At 47.2% G+C, this 18,291-nt stretch overlaps 1 protein-coding gene and 1 pseudogene across 1 annotated transcript in view; one reads left to right on the plus strand and one right to left on the minus strand.

Moving 5' to 3' along the window:
• Positions 1-18,291, minus strand: part of AHRR (aryl hydrocarbon receptor repressor) — a 101,692-nt gene that overhangs the window by 6,021 nt on the left and 77,380 nt on the right. The window contains exons 5-8 of the mRNA XM_066360804.1: positions 12,175-12,264; positions 5,682-5,811; positions 4,567-4,700; positions 885-1,084 (exon numbers count right to left, since the gene is read on the minus strand). Of these exons, the coding sequence (XP_066216901.1) occupies positions 885-1,084; positions 4,567-4,700; positions 5,682-5,811; positions 12,175-12,264 (554 nt within the window). The remainder of the gene's footprint in view (positions 1-884; positions 1,085-4,566; positions 4,701-5,681; positions 5,812-12,174; positions 12,265-18,291) is intronic.
• Positions 14,706-14,800, plus strand: LOC136390101 (U2 spliceosomal RNA; annotated as a pseudogene).

The following is an 18,291-nucleotide window of genomic DNA, read 5'->3' on the forward strand; positions in this document are numbered from 1 at the left end:
CAGAACACTCGAAGTCAGTAAATGAAGATGGAGAATATTTCGGAGTACTTTAGTGTGTTAGTCCAGGTGGTGAGAAAGCAGGTATGCATGGACCTGCTAAGCACATGAGATGTTTGCAATGGGCTTTGCACAAGTGTGTTGGTCTCTGGGCAATCACTTCTGCACTCAGCAGACCTTCCTGATTCAGCTTCATTACTTGTGCTTACAGATCTTTAAAAGTAAAAAGGCATATGTTACTTAAAACCACTGCACAAAACTGCATGCTGGCATGTGTCGGGGACCCGGAGGATGGCCCCAGGCTCACAGCCAGCTGTGTCCCTGGAAGCCACCTTCAGTGCAAACATGTGAGGCCGCCAGCGGAAAGGCGGGGGCTTGTGCCATGAAAGCAGTGGCTCACCTGCAGACCCAAGGTGGAACACATCGCAGGGAGCGGAACTGAGAATGGCGGGCGCAGAAAACCAGAGCACACACCGGGAGCGCTCCAATCACCGTGGCCACTGTCAGATTTCCTAATGGTCTACAGTGGTCGCTGAAGATGTCAGAGGTGAATCGCGAGTGCTGAAGAGGACTAGACACCCACAGCCACTAGAGGGGAGGGTTATGAAGGTGGCCTTTGGGGCTTGCGAGAGAAGCCTTCTGTGACTGGACTGTCACTGGACGATTTAGGGATGAAGTGATATAGACAGTGTTTGCTGCCACAGTTCACAAAAGCATTTCCTTTTTCTAATAGTTGCTTCCATCATGTGCTAGGTTTAAAAACACCAAATTTCTCATTTTATTGCTTCCTGGGAATGAAGAAAAAGTGGACAGAAAGTGCTACGTGTCAGGCACTTTGCTTTAAGCACCAGCGCCAGGGAGTGTGGATGCTGAGGGCTCGTACTCACTTTGTGTCCATCGTAGCCGAGATGTCTGCCCTGTGCTTCGCCCTCAGAAACGCACCCTTCATTTTCACCTCGGCCACAGAAGGCAGGAGGACGGGCACCACGACGCAGAACAGTGAGAGCCGAGGGGACAGGACGGTCCCTGATGGCGCCTTCCTCTTCTGTCCAAACAGGAACTTTAGTTTTCCTTGAAACTGCATCGTCTGGTGTTTTAAAGACAGAAACATGTTCACAGAGCAATTAGCCCCATGGTCAAAGGACACAAAAATGGCATTCTCCGGGATAGAAACATGGACAAGAAGCTTATCCTAAGTCACTGAGGAGACGCTAACCAACTTTCTCCATGTTTGGCCTCCTTGGGAGAGTGGTCCATGGTTTCCCTGGATCTCTTTAATATCCTTTAACTGACAGTCGGGTTCTCATGTGAGCAGTCACAGGTGTGTGGGTAGTGAGTTGACCCTCGCACATGAGCGTGAATGTGCATCAACTTGGGCTGTCACTGATCCAGGGCACAGCCATCAGCCTGCCCCCTGCCCCCCTGGAGTGGATAATCTCTGAGGACTGTTCCATCTTTTACCCTCTATTTCCAAATTATTGTTTCTTCACTCATGATGACAAAATTTAAGGACAGATTGATTTTGTTTATCTATAGTATTTAGTGTAAGTTTAAAAGGCAGCAAGTAACACTTTGTGATAAGAGAAAGTAAGATCTTTCTATAATAGGAAAGCTGATTTATGATTAAGTTAGTTACCAAGTGCTTTCAGAATGCTTGTGCTCTGGCCCTTGTTAGAAGAATGACCCCACAACATGGCCCCATTTTCTCCCTTTCCTTCCTTCCTTCCTTCCTTCCTTCCTTCCTTCCTTCCTTCCTTCCTTCCTTCCTCCCTCCCTCCCTCCCTCCCTCCCTCCCTCCCTCCCTCCCTCCCTCCCTTCCTCCCTCCCTTCCTTCCTTCCTTCCATCCATTTATCCTTCGATCTCCCCACATCAATCTGTCCATCTCTCCATTTATCTATGGGTTTATTAAATGAACAAATACTTGAAAAGTACCTACTATATGCCAGCCACACCTTGGTACGGAGGAGTCAAGGCCGTAGTATGCTGGGATATCAGACTCTCCAGAGGAAAAAACACCTGAGTTGTACTGTTTGCCAATTTTCTTTGGTGTATATATTTCTGCCATGGTTGATTACAAGCTATCAACATAATGTCAACTGGATCTCTAAATTCCTGAAATTTTAACTAGCCAGCTGTGTGTAACGCCACCTCGTCCAGTCTGTGGAAACCGGGGTTCACCCAATCTCAGGCAGAGCGGGGAAGAGCCCTGAGGTCCTGCAAACGCGGCGGTGCGCACGGGCTTGCTCTCAGCACAGTCCTCGTGAGTGCCCGCGCAGGCGCGGTACAGTAATGAGCTTAAGGGTAAAATATAACCAGACAGTCCTCACCTTATTTTTCTTGTTTCCTCTACTCAGCACTGTTACCGTTTCTTTTTTAATCTATATTGCAATCCCCATTTGACTGTATAGTCAATTGTATCTATATCTAGTTACGTAAAACCATCTTAGTTTCCTACAAAATTTAGAACAAAAAAAAGACTTTATGAATAACCAGTGGCCTAAATAAAACATGAGCAATTATGTGTATGTCAGGATTGTGGTATAAATAAGCAGTTGCTTTTCTTATGAAGGGTCTTGGTGAGGACTGGGGGTCCTGCAGAAGCAAGCAGGACACTCCTGTGGGGCTGGGCCGCAGTCCTCAGAGAGCTGGTTCCCACCAGCCACCTTCTTCACTGTCCCCTTGAAACAGAGAATAAAATTCAGGGGCCGTGAAGCTGTCAGTTCTCTACCAGATGGTTGAAGCCAAAATATTGCCATAAACAATATGGTTACCCAGAGGCAGCCAGGAGTGACTCGCTAAGCTGCCTCACTCTGAGCAAATACAAAGCACTTGGGCAGGTTGGGTGGCCTGAGGCAGGGGAGGTACGGCTGGAAGCACAGCCTCTCTGGTGGGGGCCCAGTTTGGAGAGGGGTCAGCTAGGCGAGGCTTGAGGAGAAGCACACACAGCGCTGAGTCCTGGGGAGGGTCTCCCAGACCCAACAGTAGCTCAGCTTCCTCACTGGCCAGGGCGGAGCAGAGAGGAAGGGATGGGGGGGGAGGGCGCAAGAAGCTGGGGAAACACCTCCAGATGCACCGCAGTTGGGGTGGTAATGTCTGGAGAAGGGGCCTGGGTAGCCAAGGAGGAACATATTTTTCATTCTCTGCTGTTCTGAAGTGACTGAATTTGTATTGTGTACAAATATTGTTTTATTAAGAAAAAACCCACAACTGTTAGTGCAGAAACAAAACAATCAACCAACAGAAAAAGGTTCATTGAAACTACAGCCACCGAGGCTGGTCACAGGCCTCTCTGCACTGAGCCCAGTAAGGAGAGGACTGCATGCCAAGGGTCTCGACCCCTGAGGGGGCTTGCCCCTCCGCCCAGGACCAGTGGGCATCTCCAATGTGAGATGGTTTGGGTGTGCACTTTCCAAAGCCCTGGGGCTCTCGAGGTGGCTCAAAGGGCCACGAGCTGGAAAAGCAGCTGCAAAACAAGAACAGCGAGACAGGCACTGATGCAACAAGCCAGTAGGTGGCGCTCGAGGGCTGGTCTGCAGGGACTGCTCCCTCTTCCAAAGCCACTTAGAGGATAATCCACAGATACAACACTGTCCTCTGCTCTCCTTCCCTCCTTACATGCATGCTGAGCACCCGCTAGAACTGGCAAGCCCAGCCCTGGCCCAACACTCAGGGGCTTTGCCAAACATCAAACACCAGGGGTTCATCCCTCCCAGGGCCACAGCCCAGGTGGAGACATGGACCCTTGAGGGGCCCATAGTCCAGATGGAGACATAGACACCATGTACGGGCCCAAAGTCCAGGTGGGTGAGACAGACCCCTCAGGGGCACACAGTCTAGGTGGGGCTGGGGAGGGGTGTGCAGTGGTCGAGGGATGGGGGCAGCGGTGCACTCACCCAGACACCGGAAGCTGAGCCCAAGGGGCCTACCCTGCAGCACTGATGGCAACAGGCCCTGGGGTCATAGGGTCTCCGGGTGGAAGTGCTGCCCAAAGATGGGGGCACTGGGGCTCTTGAGAGGCTGTGACCCAGAGGAGAGTGCGGGGACCTGGCTGGGGAGGGGGTAGCGGCAAGGGCTCTGGAACACCAAACAGCCTGGGAGGTCGGCAGAGCTCTGGCATGGGGTCCCCAGCCCTGCGGTGCCCCCAGGAGGGCGTCTCCTCCCTTCAGTGAGGAGCTGGAGGAGGAAATGGTCAAATGTGCTGAGTGGGAACCCAAGTATCTGTTTCAAGAAAAGAGATTAAACCAATGAGCCTGACAGGGACGTGGTCTCTTGTACTTGTGGGTGTACTGGGAAATTTTTTTTAAATGAATTTGAAATAAAGGTATGACTAAGCATAACTGAAAGCCCAGTAGAGTGCAGACCTATCCTAGATTTTTAACATTTTAGCTGCGCCATGTCATCGATTTGTAGCAGATGTCACATGTTCACTTGCTCACCCACCCATCGTCACGCAGTCCTGCCGAAAACTGTGTGCAGTTTACCCCAGAGCCTATCACTTCCCCCTCCATCCCTCCTACAACAGGACACAAGGCACCCAGACCTCGCTGCAGCCCCTGCTGCTCACTCACCAGGAAGCCTGAGGTGCTGTCCAGCAGGCAGCGGACCCGGCAGACGAAGCAACGTGTCAGGAAGGCCGAGTACTCGGTGGGGCCCGCGCCACCCTCCTGGGCCTTGAGCAGCCTCCCCAGGACGGCATCCTCTCCTGTCCAGGTGGGCACAGGCAGCGGTGAGAGCCAGGTCGGCAGTGACCAAGAGAAACCGGAAAGAGGCTGATAAGCAAGGTCGCACATGTAACAGCCAGCAGTCACTATATAACACGCAGCCCGGTGGGGCCCAATGCCTTTGCCCCTCTGTGCTCCCACCCATCCCGGTCCTCATGACCTCACAGAGACAGCTGCTCTGACAAATGTGTTCACAGTCCTTTGCCCTTAAAAAGTCACTTCACTGCAACTGCACGTGCGACACCACTGGTTGTTAAGCCTGCCCCTTTTGAGCTTTATAAAATAGGATTGTGTGCTGGCCTCTGCGGTGTGCTTTCTTCACTCAGCTTTACGAGGCAAATATGCCGTTGTGTGAGGTAATGTTGGAAAATTTTCTTGACTCATTTACAATTTCTGGGGAGACATGTGAAAGAACTGGGGCGCACTCTCCCCTATTGGTGCCCAGGTGGATGGTGCCCTGTCTCCTAGCACCTGAGGGCATTGTCCCCAGAGCACCTGTCTGCTCTGCTTCCTCTGCAGGAGCCAGACGCCTGACAAGCATGTCTTGAGTGGGCAGGGACCTTGGTCTGCTAGGGCTTCACAGGGAGTCCTGCCCGCAAGGGGCAACATCTATGAGCAGACAACAATCTTGGGGGGGCTTTTTAAATAGTAAATCTTAAGTGGGCCAAAGGAATTTCCTGGAGGACTATGTCCCCAGGGAAGGACAAGCACTGCAGCTTCTTTGGTGAGGGCTTCTCAGGTCCTGGCAGAGCACAGAGAAGTGGCCAGAGAGGCCATCACACTCGGGAGCCTGGGAGCCGCGCGGGACTGCCTGTAGGAGACAAGAGGTGCGCAGGAGGAGGTCTCTGGAAGAGGCGGCATGCTGCGTTCAATGTGAGGACAAGAGATGAAGGCGGGCCGGCAATTTCTTGGGCAGTGTCCATGTGTTTATGTGACGGGCTCCCAGTCTTGGTGAGACGCACCTGTCTCTGGGCGTAGGGGCTGCCCACACACCACCTGGGGAGGGTCCATGGCCCAGTGGAGCTGCCGGCAGAAATCCTGGCGGTCATCCACGTGGATGTAGTCATAAATGTTTTGGTGCATCACGTCCGTCTGAAACATTGCAACAGTTATTTGAGCCTTACCTTGAAGGAGTTTTCACATCATACCCAGTGATTACTATCTGTACAAATGCCTCATCCATCTGTCAAGAGTAAGTCACATCCTGAAGAGAAGAAACCCTACAGAAAAGGCCAGAGCTCGGTCTCAAGACCACCCCTCCCCTGAGAGGACAAGCCACGAGCCACGCAGCCTGGAACACAGAGCCCCTCAGCCCCCCCCCACACACACCTGCCCAGCAGTACAGGAGGTTCAGAGACCAAATGTCTTCTAGGGCTGAGATAACCAGTTTTCTAAATTGATTCTGACCCTCAGTGACTCGGGGAGCTCATCAAGTTGAATTATTTGGTCACTTTGCAGCCTGTATATTATACTCGAATCATTAAAGTTTATTAGGAAACCACCCCTGGGAAGTGAGGTAGGAGCCACCGATGCCTCCTGGCCAGTGATTTCCTCCTTCCTGGCACCTCCAGGCCACATCCACCCCCTTCCAGGATGCCACATGGGCTCACCGTCCACAACCCTCTCTGTGGTCCGCTGTCCTCCCATTTGCTTGGGCACAGAGGCTGACCCGCACGAGCACCAGGCCCACACTGGGCAGCCACCATCTGGGACACAGAGGTCACAAGCACAGGCCACGAAGACTGTTGCTACTGTCAGTAAATAACAAGGGCCTATATACATCTCGCAGTACCTTCTCTTAACTGTAACCCTGTGTCTAAGGCTGGCTGGGAAGCCCTGTATATCAAGCAAGATACAACCTCAGGAAGGTAGAACAGGAATGTGATTGAAGATTGGACTCCAATCACCTGTGTACCTCGTAGTCCAAAGAGACTACATTTTCACAGCAAGACGTGAACGAAGAGGTCAGAAGTGGTGTTGTCGTTGGTCGTGTTGTCCGGAGTCAGGGCTCTGGACATAAACATGAGACCAGCAGGCAGAGACCGACCAGGCTTTCCCTCAAGCTCCAGACCTGGCAGCTTCCCAACTCACCTGAAGGTTCTTTTCTCACCTGGTGGCTTCCAGCTCATCTGATTTGATGGCTGTCACCTTACCTGGAGGCTCTATGATCACAAGCGCACTTCCCACAGGGATGTTTTTCTAATAAACTTCTGTGATGTAGGCATAACATATAGGCTGAAAAGTGCCCAAATCATAAATATACAGCTTGATGAGTTCCCCATATAACCACCAGGAAACAGGACAACAGCAGCACCTTGGAGTCCTTTCTCTCCATCCTCCCCGGACGCAGTCACAGCACTGACCCCACTGGTTCCGTACATACGTGGAGCACTCTGCTCTTTGGTTCCCGTCCATTTACCCACATTGTGTGTGTGGCAGGTTTCACCCCCATCATTGTACCAGTTTCGCTGTACAGATACCCTACCTCTGGCTAACCCTCTCTCCTGCTGATGGACATCCGGGCTGTTTCCCGTCTGGGCCTCTTACGCGTGACACTGCTGCATCTCTGAGTGCACAGACAGGGGCGGAATTACTCAGTCACAGTAGCTGAAGTTCAGCTTCAGTAGATATTGCCAAACAGCTTTCCAAAGGGCGTGTACAAATAGTTCTGCTGTGGCAAGTGCAGAAGTCCAGTTGCTTTACATTCTGGCCAACACTCGGCACTTCAGCCTTCCACGTTTGAGCCACTGTGGCACACGTGTCATGGTTTCTTAGTGTGGTTTTAATTTGCATGCCATGAAAGCTAAGGAAATGGAGCATCTCACATATTTATTGGTCTTCAGATGTGAGTCTGCGTGTGTACACGTGTCATGTGCGTGCGTGCATGTCGCCCACTTGTGTCTTCTCCGTTTTCCATGGAGCTGTCATGCTGATGTGTCAGTGTTCTTTGTCTGTTCTGGACATGAGGACTTTGTTGGGCGTGTTCCATTGCAAACATCTCCTCCCCCTGGCCTGCCTTCCCTCTCTCTTAATGGATCTAACACAGTTTAATTCATCAATCTTTCTTCAGGAGTGGGGTTTTGTCCTAAGAAATTTTCCTCATAGACCTAACTGCCCTGTTATCTTCTAGAGACTTCTATCATCTGCCTGATATTTACTGTGTGTGGTATGAGGCAAGAGTCAAGATTTCTTTTTCTGCCAGTGAATCCAGTTCACCTCACTCTGTTTATTGACAAGACCCACCGATGGCAGTGCCACCTTTATGATAAATCTTATCCACACACCTCCAGTTCTCCTAGGGCTCTGTTTGTCCTTGCACCGAGGCCACACTGTGAAAACTGCTGACTTTTACGAGAAGTCTTGCATCTGGGATCATAAGTCCCCCAAGTCCCCCCAACTCCTTTTCCCTGATCAATTGTCGTAGTTGTCTGTACTTCCAACCAGCTTGTCAATTTCCAAAAAAGCTGCTCAGTTTTTGTGGTAATGTCATTAACTCTAAACTTGATCTGACACCTTTATAATAATATTGGGGGTCCTCCAATTCACGAGTATGGCATATCCCTTAATTTATCTGAATCCTCTTTAATTTCTTTAGAGAATGTTTTATATTTTCTGTGTGTTGAGTCATTACTGCGAATTTGGTGTTTTTCCATCCTTTTGTAGATGGATCACATTTTTTCCTCTGTTGTTTTGATTAAAGAAAAGACTATGCTGACCTCTGAGCACTGGGTAGTCATAGTTCTTCTCACTGTGGTTCATGCTATTCTCTCATGAGTTTTAGTTAGTGCCCCCAAGCTTTACAGAATCAGGAAGGTGGTGAGCTGCCCACAGGTCTCCCTGGGGCCCCATTCATCATAGTCACATCTTAGCTATTAACAAAAGGGATGGGTGGAATTAACATGCAAGGTATGAGTCTGCAGCTCAACCAAACCCAGGGACAGATTAACTTGGAGGAAGGCATAATAAAACTGGAAAAGACATTTCTAACTAAGGCAAATTTTAAAAAGTTAAATGTGCGCCCCGGCCAGATAACGTCTCAAAGCACACAGACTGCCGGTTCAATCCCTGGTCACGGCACATATAGGAAGAGATGGATGTTCTCTTTCTCTCTCTCTCTCTCCTTCTCTCACTAAAATCAATAAATAAAAGTTTTTAAAAAAATTTTAAAAAGAGTTCCACTCCCCCCCCCTGCAAAAATTAAATGTGAATATTTTTCAGTTTGAAGAAACTGAAGTCTGTGTTACAATAATTAGCTGTGGCATGTCAGACCACCCTTTGTCTTTCTCCTACAGTTTGATTTCTATGAAGTGAGGTCAAGAGAAATAGTTTTGATCAAGTAAAAGTGGTCGTTATTTTAGCTCTTAACCATCATTTATGGAATTAAGAATAAAAGCATCACTTTAACGAAGGCCTCACGCCAGCAGTTATCATCTTTACTTTTTGCAAAGCGTGTGCACATCTGTGATCCACACCTGTGCTTCTATTAACAAATTCCAGCAAGTGCCTTGGCTCACACAGGGACAACTTCCCCCGACTGCTGACCTTGGAGAGAATAGACAACTTCTTCAATCAATAAATGTCAACATCAACTGAAATATACATCTAAACCTACGTATTTATCACAAAAAGTGCCAGACTTGAAGATAAATCATGGGCCCAGGCTGTGATAGGAAGAATCTGGCTCCTAACTTTGTAAAGCATTTTGCACAAGAATCTCACAACAGCACAAAGCTGTTCTAATATTTTTATGAAATATTTTGCATAAATTAGAGTCAATGCCTGATTTAATGACATTTGGAAACAATTTCCTTACAATTTTCTTATAATAACTCCTTTACTTCTAACTCTTGGAGGGAAATAACTAAGCTCCAAGTAAACAAAGGACCAATGACAAGTTCAGACTTGGAATCAAGGCTGCTCTACAGCACCCCTGCCTTGGTCACCGAGCCAAAGCCTGTGCTGACCTTCAAATTATGGCTAAAGAATTCACAGGGCAACTCAAGTGACAGCACAAAAAAGCCGACCAAATCGTGTTTCTCTAGATTCAGGTCCTGTGCAAGCAAGCCATCGTGGGAAGTCAGCTGAAAGCTTCACCACCTGGGGGCTGGAGTCGAGTGATGTCCGCATCCTTGTACTGTCCACCGCGGTCCGTGAACTCTCTGCTCTGAGTGACCTCAGTGAGGGAGCCATCAACCTTGACCATGCCCACCAACCTACTGGTCACTTAGGGGTGGACAACGGTGTGTACACAAAGTACCCCAGAGTGACCAGGCAGGGACAGTGGAGAAGGGGGCATCAGGACTCAGCCAGCCATGGCTGGTGCTCGTATCATCTTAGGAACAAGAGACTCATTACCCATCACTTCCCATCTCCCTGAGATGGGACATCTTCAGGAGAGGCATGTGGTGACAGAGCTCTTGTCACACACTGTCAGGTGCAGCCAAAGGGAGAAATACCTCAGGGAGCCTCCCCTGTAGTGGGGCTGGTGGTGGGGATGCCTCTCACGAGTGTCACAGGCACCAATGCCCTTTCCAATGCTCTGCATGTTCAGGGACCCATGTTGTCTAAGCAGATGCCTCGGAGTGAACAGAGCTGCTGCCCATCATGTGCAGGAGCCAAACATGGCTCAGAGCAGTCACTTAAGTAGACAGCAGGGCCAAGGCTCTGCCATGCAGCCCGGGAACACCACTTGGAGGTCTGGCCCACTGCACTTCACTCGCTCATCACACACCAGCCATTCCATGGGGTCCCTCGGGACCACACCTCCATGTGCTGCCGGGTCTCACCCAGGCCACGTGGTCAGCTGCACCAGAAGCTGGGGGTACTGGGAGGAAGAGGGCAGCACCGTGTCCTACCGTGGAGACTATAGGACCCCCCAGGGCCCATGATGAGAAGGAAGCCTGGTAGGACAGGGCGTGGTAGTCATTTGGTCCTTGCACTCAGGTGGCAGGAAAGCAAATACAGAGGCAGGTGTAAGAGAAAGGGCTCCTCAGAATCCTGGCGGAGTGAAAGCTACTTTAGTTTTGCAAACATTCAAAATGATAGTTTCTATGGAAATCAGATCAAATGCTTCCTCAGCCTCCGGCAGACTTGAACTTCCATGGGCTGTCAGCACCCACATTCTCAAACCTTGGCTCCCACCCCGTCCCTCGCTTCCAGGCACCCTGTTGGTGTTAGGCCCGACCAGTGAGGTTTTTGTTCCTAACTTCACGGCTTGCCTCTTGGCTCCAAGCCCTCCTTTCATAGTTCGGCTCTGATCCTGGATCCCACAAATGTTTCCCCTCAGCCGGCAAAGCTGCTCCAGGCTCTGCAAGGGGGAGGCCCGCCCCCTAAGTGTCAGGCTCCCATCAGCATTCCGGGGAGCACCCCACCCCAGCAGCCTCCTCAAGAGTCCCGCCAGCATACCAGTGGGCGGTTCTCTGCTGGCCAGTCCTGGCCTGGGGGCGTCGAGGGACTTCTCTACCCAGGGGTCAAGGTCTCCCCTGGCCAATGAGGAGAGGTCTCCAATGTGCCCTCCCTGGACGCCCAGCCTCAGCGCTGTGGGCACTGCTGCTCTCCATCCGCTGTGTGTGTCCATCTCTGTTCTCCCTTGTTGCTAATCCGTGTTACTAGTCTTTATATAAATTCATAATAATTCCTTATATTAAACTGTTCAAATCATTGCATGGTTTCTGCCTCTGCACAGGACCCCGACTGACTGACACACTGTCTCCTTTATTTTTGCAAAGTGCTATTTTGTTCTTTCTCAAATCCACCTGTTCCTTATGGTGAGCCCTCAGGGAGTGCATCAGCCCCAGGCAGGCCATGACCTCCCACGTGTCTGTGATTTCATGTTGCACACTCCTCTTCCCAGACTCAGGAGTCTGCACTCTGTGGGTGTGTAAATTGCTTTTGGGTGTTGAGAGTTCTCACAAGAGACTTCTTCCCCTTCCCAGAGGCCACACAGAGATTCCTTTTCCCTTCCTGGGCTGTAAGCGGGACTTCTCGTTGAACTTCTTCTTGGAGGAGCCGCCCCTGTGGGTCCCAGCGTTTCGTGGGCCTCAGCCGCACCCCGTGACCCCAATGTCTGGAACCTCTGTCCCCCGCTCCCAGCTGGTCTGAGGCAGTGTTCCAAGGGGATTATTACACATCCATGAGGGTGCTTCCAGGACATACTTTGTCCTGGAGTTTAAGGCATCGATGCTGCTGGCGAGAACTCATGGGAATGTGACAAGAGTGAGGGCTGTGCCACAGTTAGCACGATTGCTGCCCTTTACACTCAGGACACCCTGGACACCTTCATGCCTCTTGCAACGAATGAGCCCCAGACAAGGCTGGCGTGTGGAAATCCTTATCTGATAAAACCTCTGTGCTAAGGAATACTTGATTTGGGAGATGTTTACACCTTGAGGACAAGGAGCATCCACAGGTAACATGCGGAATCTACCATGTGGCAGGCAGAAGAGCCATGCTTACCTGGTGGAAGCCCAGGTAGTCTGCAATCGTTGCTGAAGCATAAAATATCACCCCTTCCGCACTCACAACCAGGGCAAAGCCATCTAGAGACTGGAAGAAACAAAAATCGAGTTGGCTCCACGATATAGTCATGTAATCACTCAAAATGAAAAAGTGCAAGCATCATTTCTGCTTGAGTTTTCAACCTTTTCTCACGTTCTGTAGTCTGTATTCATCATCCTCAGAAATGCCTGCTTTTAATTTATTTACGACCATTTTGCAACAGGTCTTAGTTAGCAGGTAACACAGGAACTTGGTCATGTTTTATATAAGACCATGGTTGTATAAGATGTGGGTTAGTGGGGTTTTTTTATGATTATAAAATTTGTTTTATAAAATATGGAGATCATCATGACAAGATGACACCCATCGGTATCTGAAACAAAGCAGGAGCCTTTTATTTCACCCATGACTTCCCTACTCATTCATCTTCTGCCTTACTGCATTCTGGTTTTTCTGCATTTTCTTTTTCTTAAGTGAGAAATGAGGAGTCAGAAAGACAGTCTCTCACATGCACCCTGACTGGGATCCACCTGGCAAACCCCCTATGGGGAGATGGTCTGCCCATCTGGGACCATTGCTCTGTTGCTTGGCAACCAAGCTATTTTAGCACCTGAGGCAAGGCCATGGAAACATCCTCAGTGCCCAGGGCCAACTTGATCCAGCTGGTTGCAGGACAGGAAGAGAGAGGGAGAGAAATAAAAGGGAGAAGGGTTGGGGTGGAGAAGCAGATGGTCACTTCTCCTGTGTGCCCTGACCGGGAATCGAACCGGGGACATCCACATGCTGGGCCAACACTACCACTGAGCCAACTGGCCAGGGCCTATTTTCTTTTTCTTTCTTTTTTCTTTTTTATCATGTAAACATGTTGAACTCTATCAAGTGCTATTTCTATACTGAAATAATCACATAAATTTGCATTAGTCTACTTGGGCGGTGAATTACAAGGACAGATTTCCTGACAAAGAATCATTCTTACACACATAGGATAAACTTTTCTGATCATAACTTTATATGCTATGAATTGCTTCATTTCACTCGAGAGTTACTCATAAATACATTCTATATTTAAGGAAAAGCCAGACTGTAAGCTTCTCTCATTTTGGTGTCAAGTATACACAATCATCAAAAATGAGCCTGGCCCCTTTCTCCTTCTTTCATTTTTCTGGACCCACTTATTTAAGACGAGGGCCATGTGTTCCTTGAGAGTTTGGCTCACCTCACATCTTAGATCATCCAGTTTGAGCATATTCTTGGGAAATGGTGAGTAAAAATGGGTAGATGTTAGTATGGTGTCATTTATTTAAGAGTTGTTAGCATATTCAGTTTTAAAACTTTCCTTATATAAATTCTGGCATCTAAAAATATTTTATAATAATGTATACACTTTATCTTTTTTATTAAGCAAGAGAGAGAGAGAGAGAAAGAGTGAGGAGAGAGCAAGAGAGACAAGAAGGGAGAGAGGTGAGAAGCATCAACTTGTAGTTACATCAACTTTAGTTGTTTGTTGATTGCTTCTCATAGGTGCCTTGACTAGGGGACTCAAGCTGAGCCATAACCCCTTGTTCAAGTCAGCTACTTTGGGCTCAAGCCATCAACCTTGGGCTTCAAGTCTGCTGTCTTTGGGCTCAAGCCAGTGACCATGGGATAATGTCTATGATCCCATGCTTAAGCCAGTGACTCCATGCTCAAGCTGGACGAGCCTGAGCTCAAGTTGGCAACCTTGGAGTTACGAACCTGGGTCCTCAGTATCCCAGGTCAATGCTCTATCCACTGCACCACCACCTAGTCAGGCTGCATCCATTTCATCTTGATTTTAAATTTGTTAGTGTATGTTATTTACAATATTTTTATGATTATTAAATATGTTATATCTATAATTAGTGTAAACTTTGTGTGTGGATAAAAGTAGGGCACATGGCCGTTATACTTGACTTAAAGTCTCCCTTCATTTATAAAGCAATCCCTCTAGACTGTTCTGCAGTGACTTCCCAAAACTGTCACCAGTAAAGATGCACAGGAAACCATAACACCTAATTGTATGACCAGTAAGCATTCTATCTATCTATCTATCTATCTATCTATCTATTATCTATCCATTATCTACCATCTATCTACCATCTCTCTATCATCTTCTCCATCATCACCATCACCATGATGAACTAAGGGCAGCACATGCTGCATAAGTCCCCATGAGTGTCAGGCATCCTATGTAAAATATATCAATTTCACGTCGCCTCCAGCATGCAGGAGTGGTTGTCACCTTATTCTGCCAGCACAGAAGCTGGAGGTAAGGGAAGTTGAGATACCCAGACAGTGGAGTTCATAAATATTTCACTTTGTATCTTTAAAACACAGACATTTAGAAACTTCCATGAAGTCTTTGGCCATCCACAGTATATCGTAATACTCGCTTTTCTTAATTCTTGATCATCTGGATACTTTCTTTCTTTTTTTTTTTCTTTTCTTTTTAAAATTTTTTTGTCAATTTGATCGCTTCTCGGCCTTTTGGCTAAGATCAAGTGTAAATCTTTGTCAATTTGATAAGTGGTCAATTATTTTACCATTATTATGATTTTCATTTCTTTCATTATCAATAAGATTGAAAACATTTCATATAATCACCAGTAACTTGTATTTCTCCTCCAGTAAACTGTCTGGGTAGATTGTGTGCTAATTTTCCATTAGGGTTTATAAATATCAATTTCTAAGCTTTTAAATTACAATGTTAAAGATGTCTAGGCAGTCTAGGATAATGGCAGCCAACTAGATTCAAGCCCCACATCTAAAAAGTGATGGAGAGCAACAAGCTGCACAACACACACCTTTGACGTGATGAGGACACAAGAAACTGGTAAACTTCAAGTTATATGCAGGAGAGGCAACACGAAGTCCCAGTGACCTCAAAATGACTGTTTCAAAAGGAAAAGTATAGAATTTCCCCTCCAGAAATTAGGGGGGAAAAAACAATGAAATCCATGGTATGTAGAAGGAAGGAAAAGTGAGAATAAGAGTAAAAATCAGGCCTGACCTGTGGTGGCGCAGTGGATAAAGCGTCGACCTGGAATGCTGAGGTCACCGGTTCAAAACCCCCAGGGTCAAGGCATATATGGGAGTTGATGCTTCCTGCTCCTCCCCCATTTCTCTCTCTCACTCTCTCTCTAACTCTCTCTCCTCTCTAAAATGAATAAATAAAAATTTAAAACAAGAGTAAAAATCAAAGAAAATTGCCTAATGCAGTCAAACATTAAAGGCCATCAATAAAGTCAAAATTTGGTTCTTTGAAAAGATTAATAAAATGAATAAACCTCCAGCAAGCTTAATCAAGAAAAATACAAATTACTGACACCAGGAATTTTAAAGGCTACATTATTATAGATGCCACAGATATTAAAAGGATAGTAAGGAAATATAAAGTCTGATATTCAATAAAGTAAAACAATTTAAATGAAATGGACAAATTCCTTGAAAAACACTAAGAAAAGTGATATAGGCCCTAGCCCAATAGCTTGGTTGGTTAGAGCATCATTCTGAAGTTCAGAGGTTGCCAGTTCAACCCCGGTCAGGGCACATACAGGAGCAGTTCAATGTTCCTGTCTCTCTCTCTCTCTCTCTCTCTCTCCTTCTCTTGCTAAAATCAATAAAAAAAATTTTAAAGAAAAGTAATATAAGAAGAACTAGAAAATCTAAATAGCCCAATAGCTATTAAACAAGTTGAAGTTGCTATCAAAACTATCCCACAAAGAAAACTTCAGGCCAGATGAAAAAAGATAGGAACTACCTAGGAATAAATCAAATAAAACATGCTGAAAACAGTGACACAGTGCGGAGAGGAAACCTAAACGCACTGAGAGATATGCAAATTCCTGATTGAAAGACTCAGTACAGTTAGAATGTCCAGTCCTCCTAAATTAATCTATAGATATGAGGCAATCACAATAGGGTTTTTTGTTTGTTTGTTTTATTTCTTTGCAGAAATCGACAAGCTAGTTCTAAAAGTTATGTGGAAATGCAAAGGGCCCAGACTTGCCTAAGCAGTCGGGTTAAAGAACAAAACTGTAGGACTTATGCCGCCTGCATGACTGACTCTAAAGCTATGGTAATTAAGTCTACATGGTATAAGGACAGACAGGCAGTCTTCAGAGGTGCTGGGTCAGTCCAATGGAGAAAGGAGGCTTTTACACAAATGTATCTGAAACAGTCAGTTGTCTGGATGGAGAAAGTGAACTTTTATCTTATTCCAACATTTTCAACCATCAAGATATAATTCAGAAAGGAAAAGTCATGGCACTCATGAAAATATAAAATGAGCCCATGTCAAAGATTTTACTCAAGAGGGAAGTAGTGACGTGTTAAAACCAGTCTAAAACATATCGGGAAGCAAGGTGACTCCAGGTGGTCAGGACATGATTGCTGTTAGATGCAAAACTAAGTCCCTGGGAGATCCTTGAGTGGAAAGGATGTGCCACTCAAGTGGTTGCCTTATTTCGAAGTTTCAGATACCTTTCCTGACACAGTAGTGCGAACACTAGGGCAGTGACTTCACAACATGATTTAGACTTTGTGCTGAGTTTTCTGAGCAAGAAATCCCAGTACACATATGCCGCAGCTGCAGCGGCTGCTTTAAATGGTCTAGCCCAGGGGTCCCCAAACTATGCACCGCACCCCCCTGAGGCCGTTTATCCGGCCCCCGCCGCACTTCCCGGAAGGGGCACCTCTTTCATTGGTGGTCAGTGAGAGGAGCACAGGATGCATTCGCATCCTGTGCTTCTGGAGTACTGTATGCTCACGTACAGTACTACTTCTGGTGACGCGAGATGCAAGTGTCACGGCTCCGGAAGCGCATCATTTCACTTGTTACGGCTAGCGGTGACAAATATGGAACCGGACATTGACCATCTCATTAGCCAAAAGCAGGCCCATAGTTCCCATTGAAATACTGGTCAGTTTGTTTATTTAAATTTACTTGTTCTTTATTTTAAATATTGTATTTGTTCCCATTTTGTTTTTTTACTTTAAAATAAGATATGTGCAGTGTGCATAGGGATTTGTTCATATTTTTTTTATAGTCTGGCCCTCCAATGGTCTGAGGGACAGTGAACTGGCCCCCTCTGTAAAAAGTTTGGGGACCCCTGCTCTAGCCCAAGACGATGACCACAAACCATTGCAAAGCTCGTTATCAGTCACCCACCCCTGAACTCCAAAGAATGGGAAACTGACCCATGCAACATGTGTGTCTGCCACAACATCTCTGGGAACTAAACAGACTGTGTCACTTGTCACTGCAGTCTCTATGAAGCTTTATGGAGAAGTGCCTGGTCCCACTGTCCTAACACCGTTGAGTAGAGGGGGTCATGCAGTATGCCTGGACCACATCTTACTGGGTTAATGATTGGCGAATTTTGCCACAGTCTCCCCAGTGCCTCTGTTCTCAGACACACAGAATTTCTTGGGGGAATAACCTAGGAAATATTTGAGATTTACTTATTTACATCGTTTAACAAAGACCCAATTTGCCCAGTCTGATGAGTGCAGACAGGACACAGCTCTTCCTCCAGCATTTAGGTCAGACTCTAGGACATGAAGCTGGCTGAGTGGAGGGTGGGAAAGCCGCATCACATGGGTGTTTTCCTAAACAGGTGAATCCTGCACTCAAAGAAAGGCTCATCTCCTCTGATTAGCAATCAGCAAGTGTGATTGTTGCCATGTCCTGTGCTACTTCAGAGACATTTTACATAAAAATCTAAGATCATCTCAAAAAAAAAAAAAGAAAAATCTAAGATCATCTCATCAGCCCCGGACTCAGCTGTTTAGAGTATCATCCTGATATGCCAAGGTTGCTGGTTCAATCCTCAGTCAGGGCACCCACTTAAAAAAAAAAAGTGTATCTCATCCACATCCACCAGATCTGAGGTTTTTCTAAAGCACCTCTACAGCCTGCACCTGTGACCAGGCTGGGACCCACTAAGGCCCCGATTTCTGTGTCCCTCAGACCACTGGCTCAGCCAGAGCAGTGCGTTTTTATGACAGTTTTTTTTTTAACTAAAATTATTTTTAATTGTGGCAAAATATACATAA

This window comes from Saccopteryx leptura, chromosome 1 (assembly GCF_036850995.1).
Source record: "Saccopteryx leptura isolate mSacLep1 chromosome 1, mSacLep1_pri_phased_curated, whole genome shotgun sequence".
NCBI classification, from domain to species: domain Eukaryota; kingdom Metazoa; phylum Chordata; class Mammalia; order Chiroptera; family Emballonuridae; genus Saccopteryx; species Saccopteryx leptura.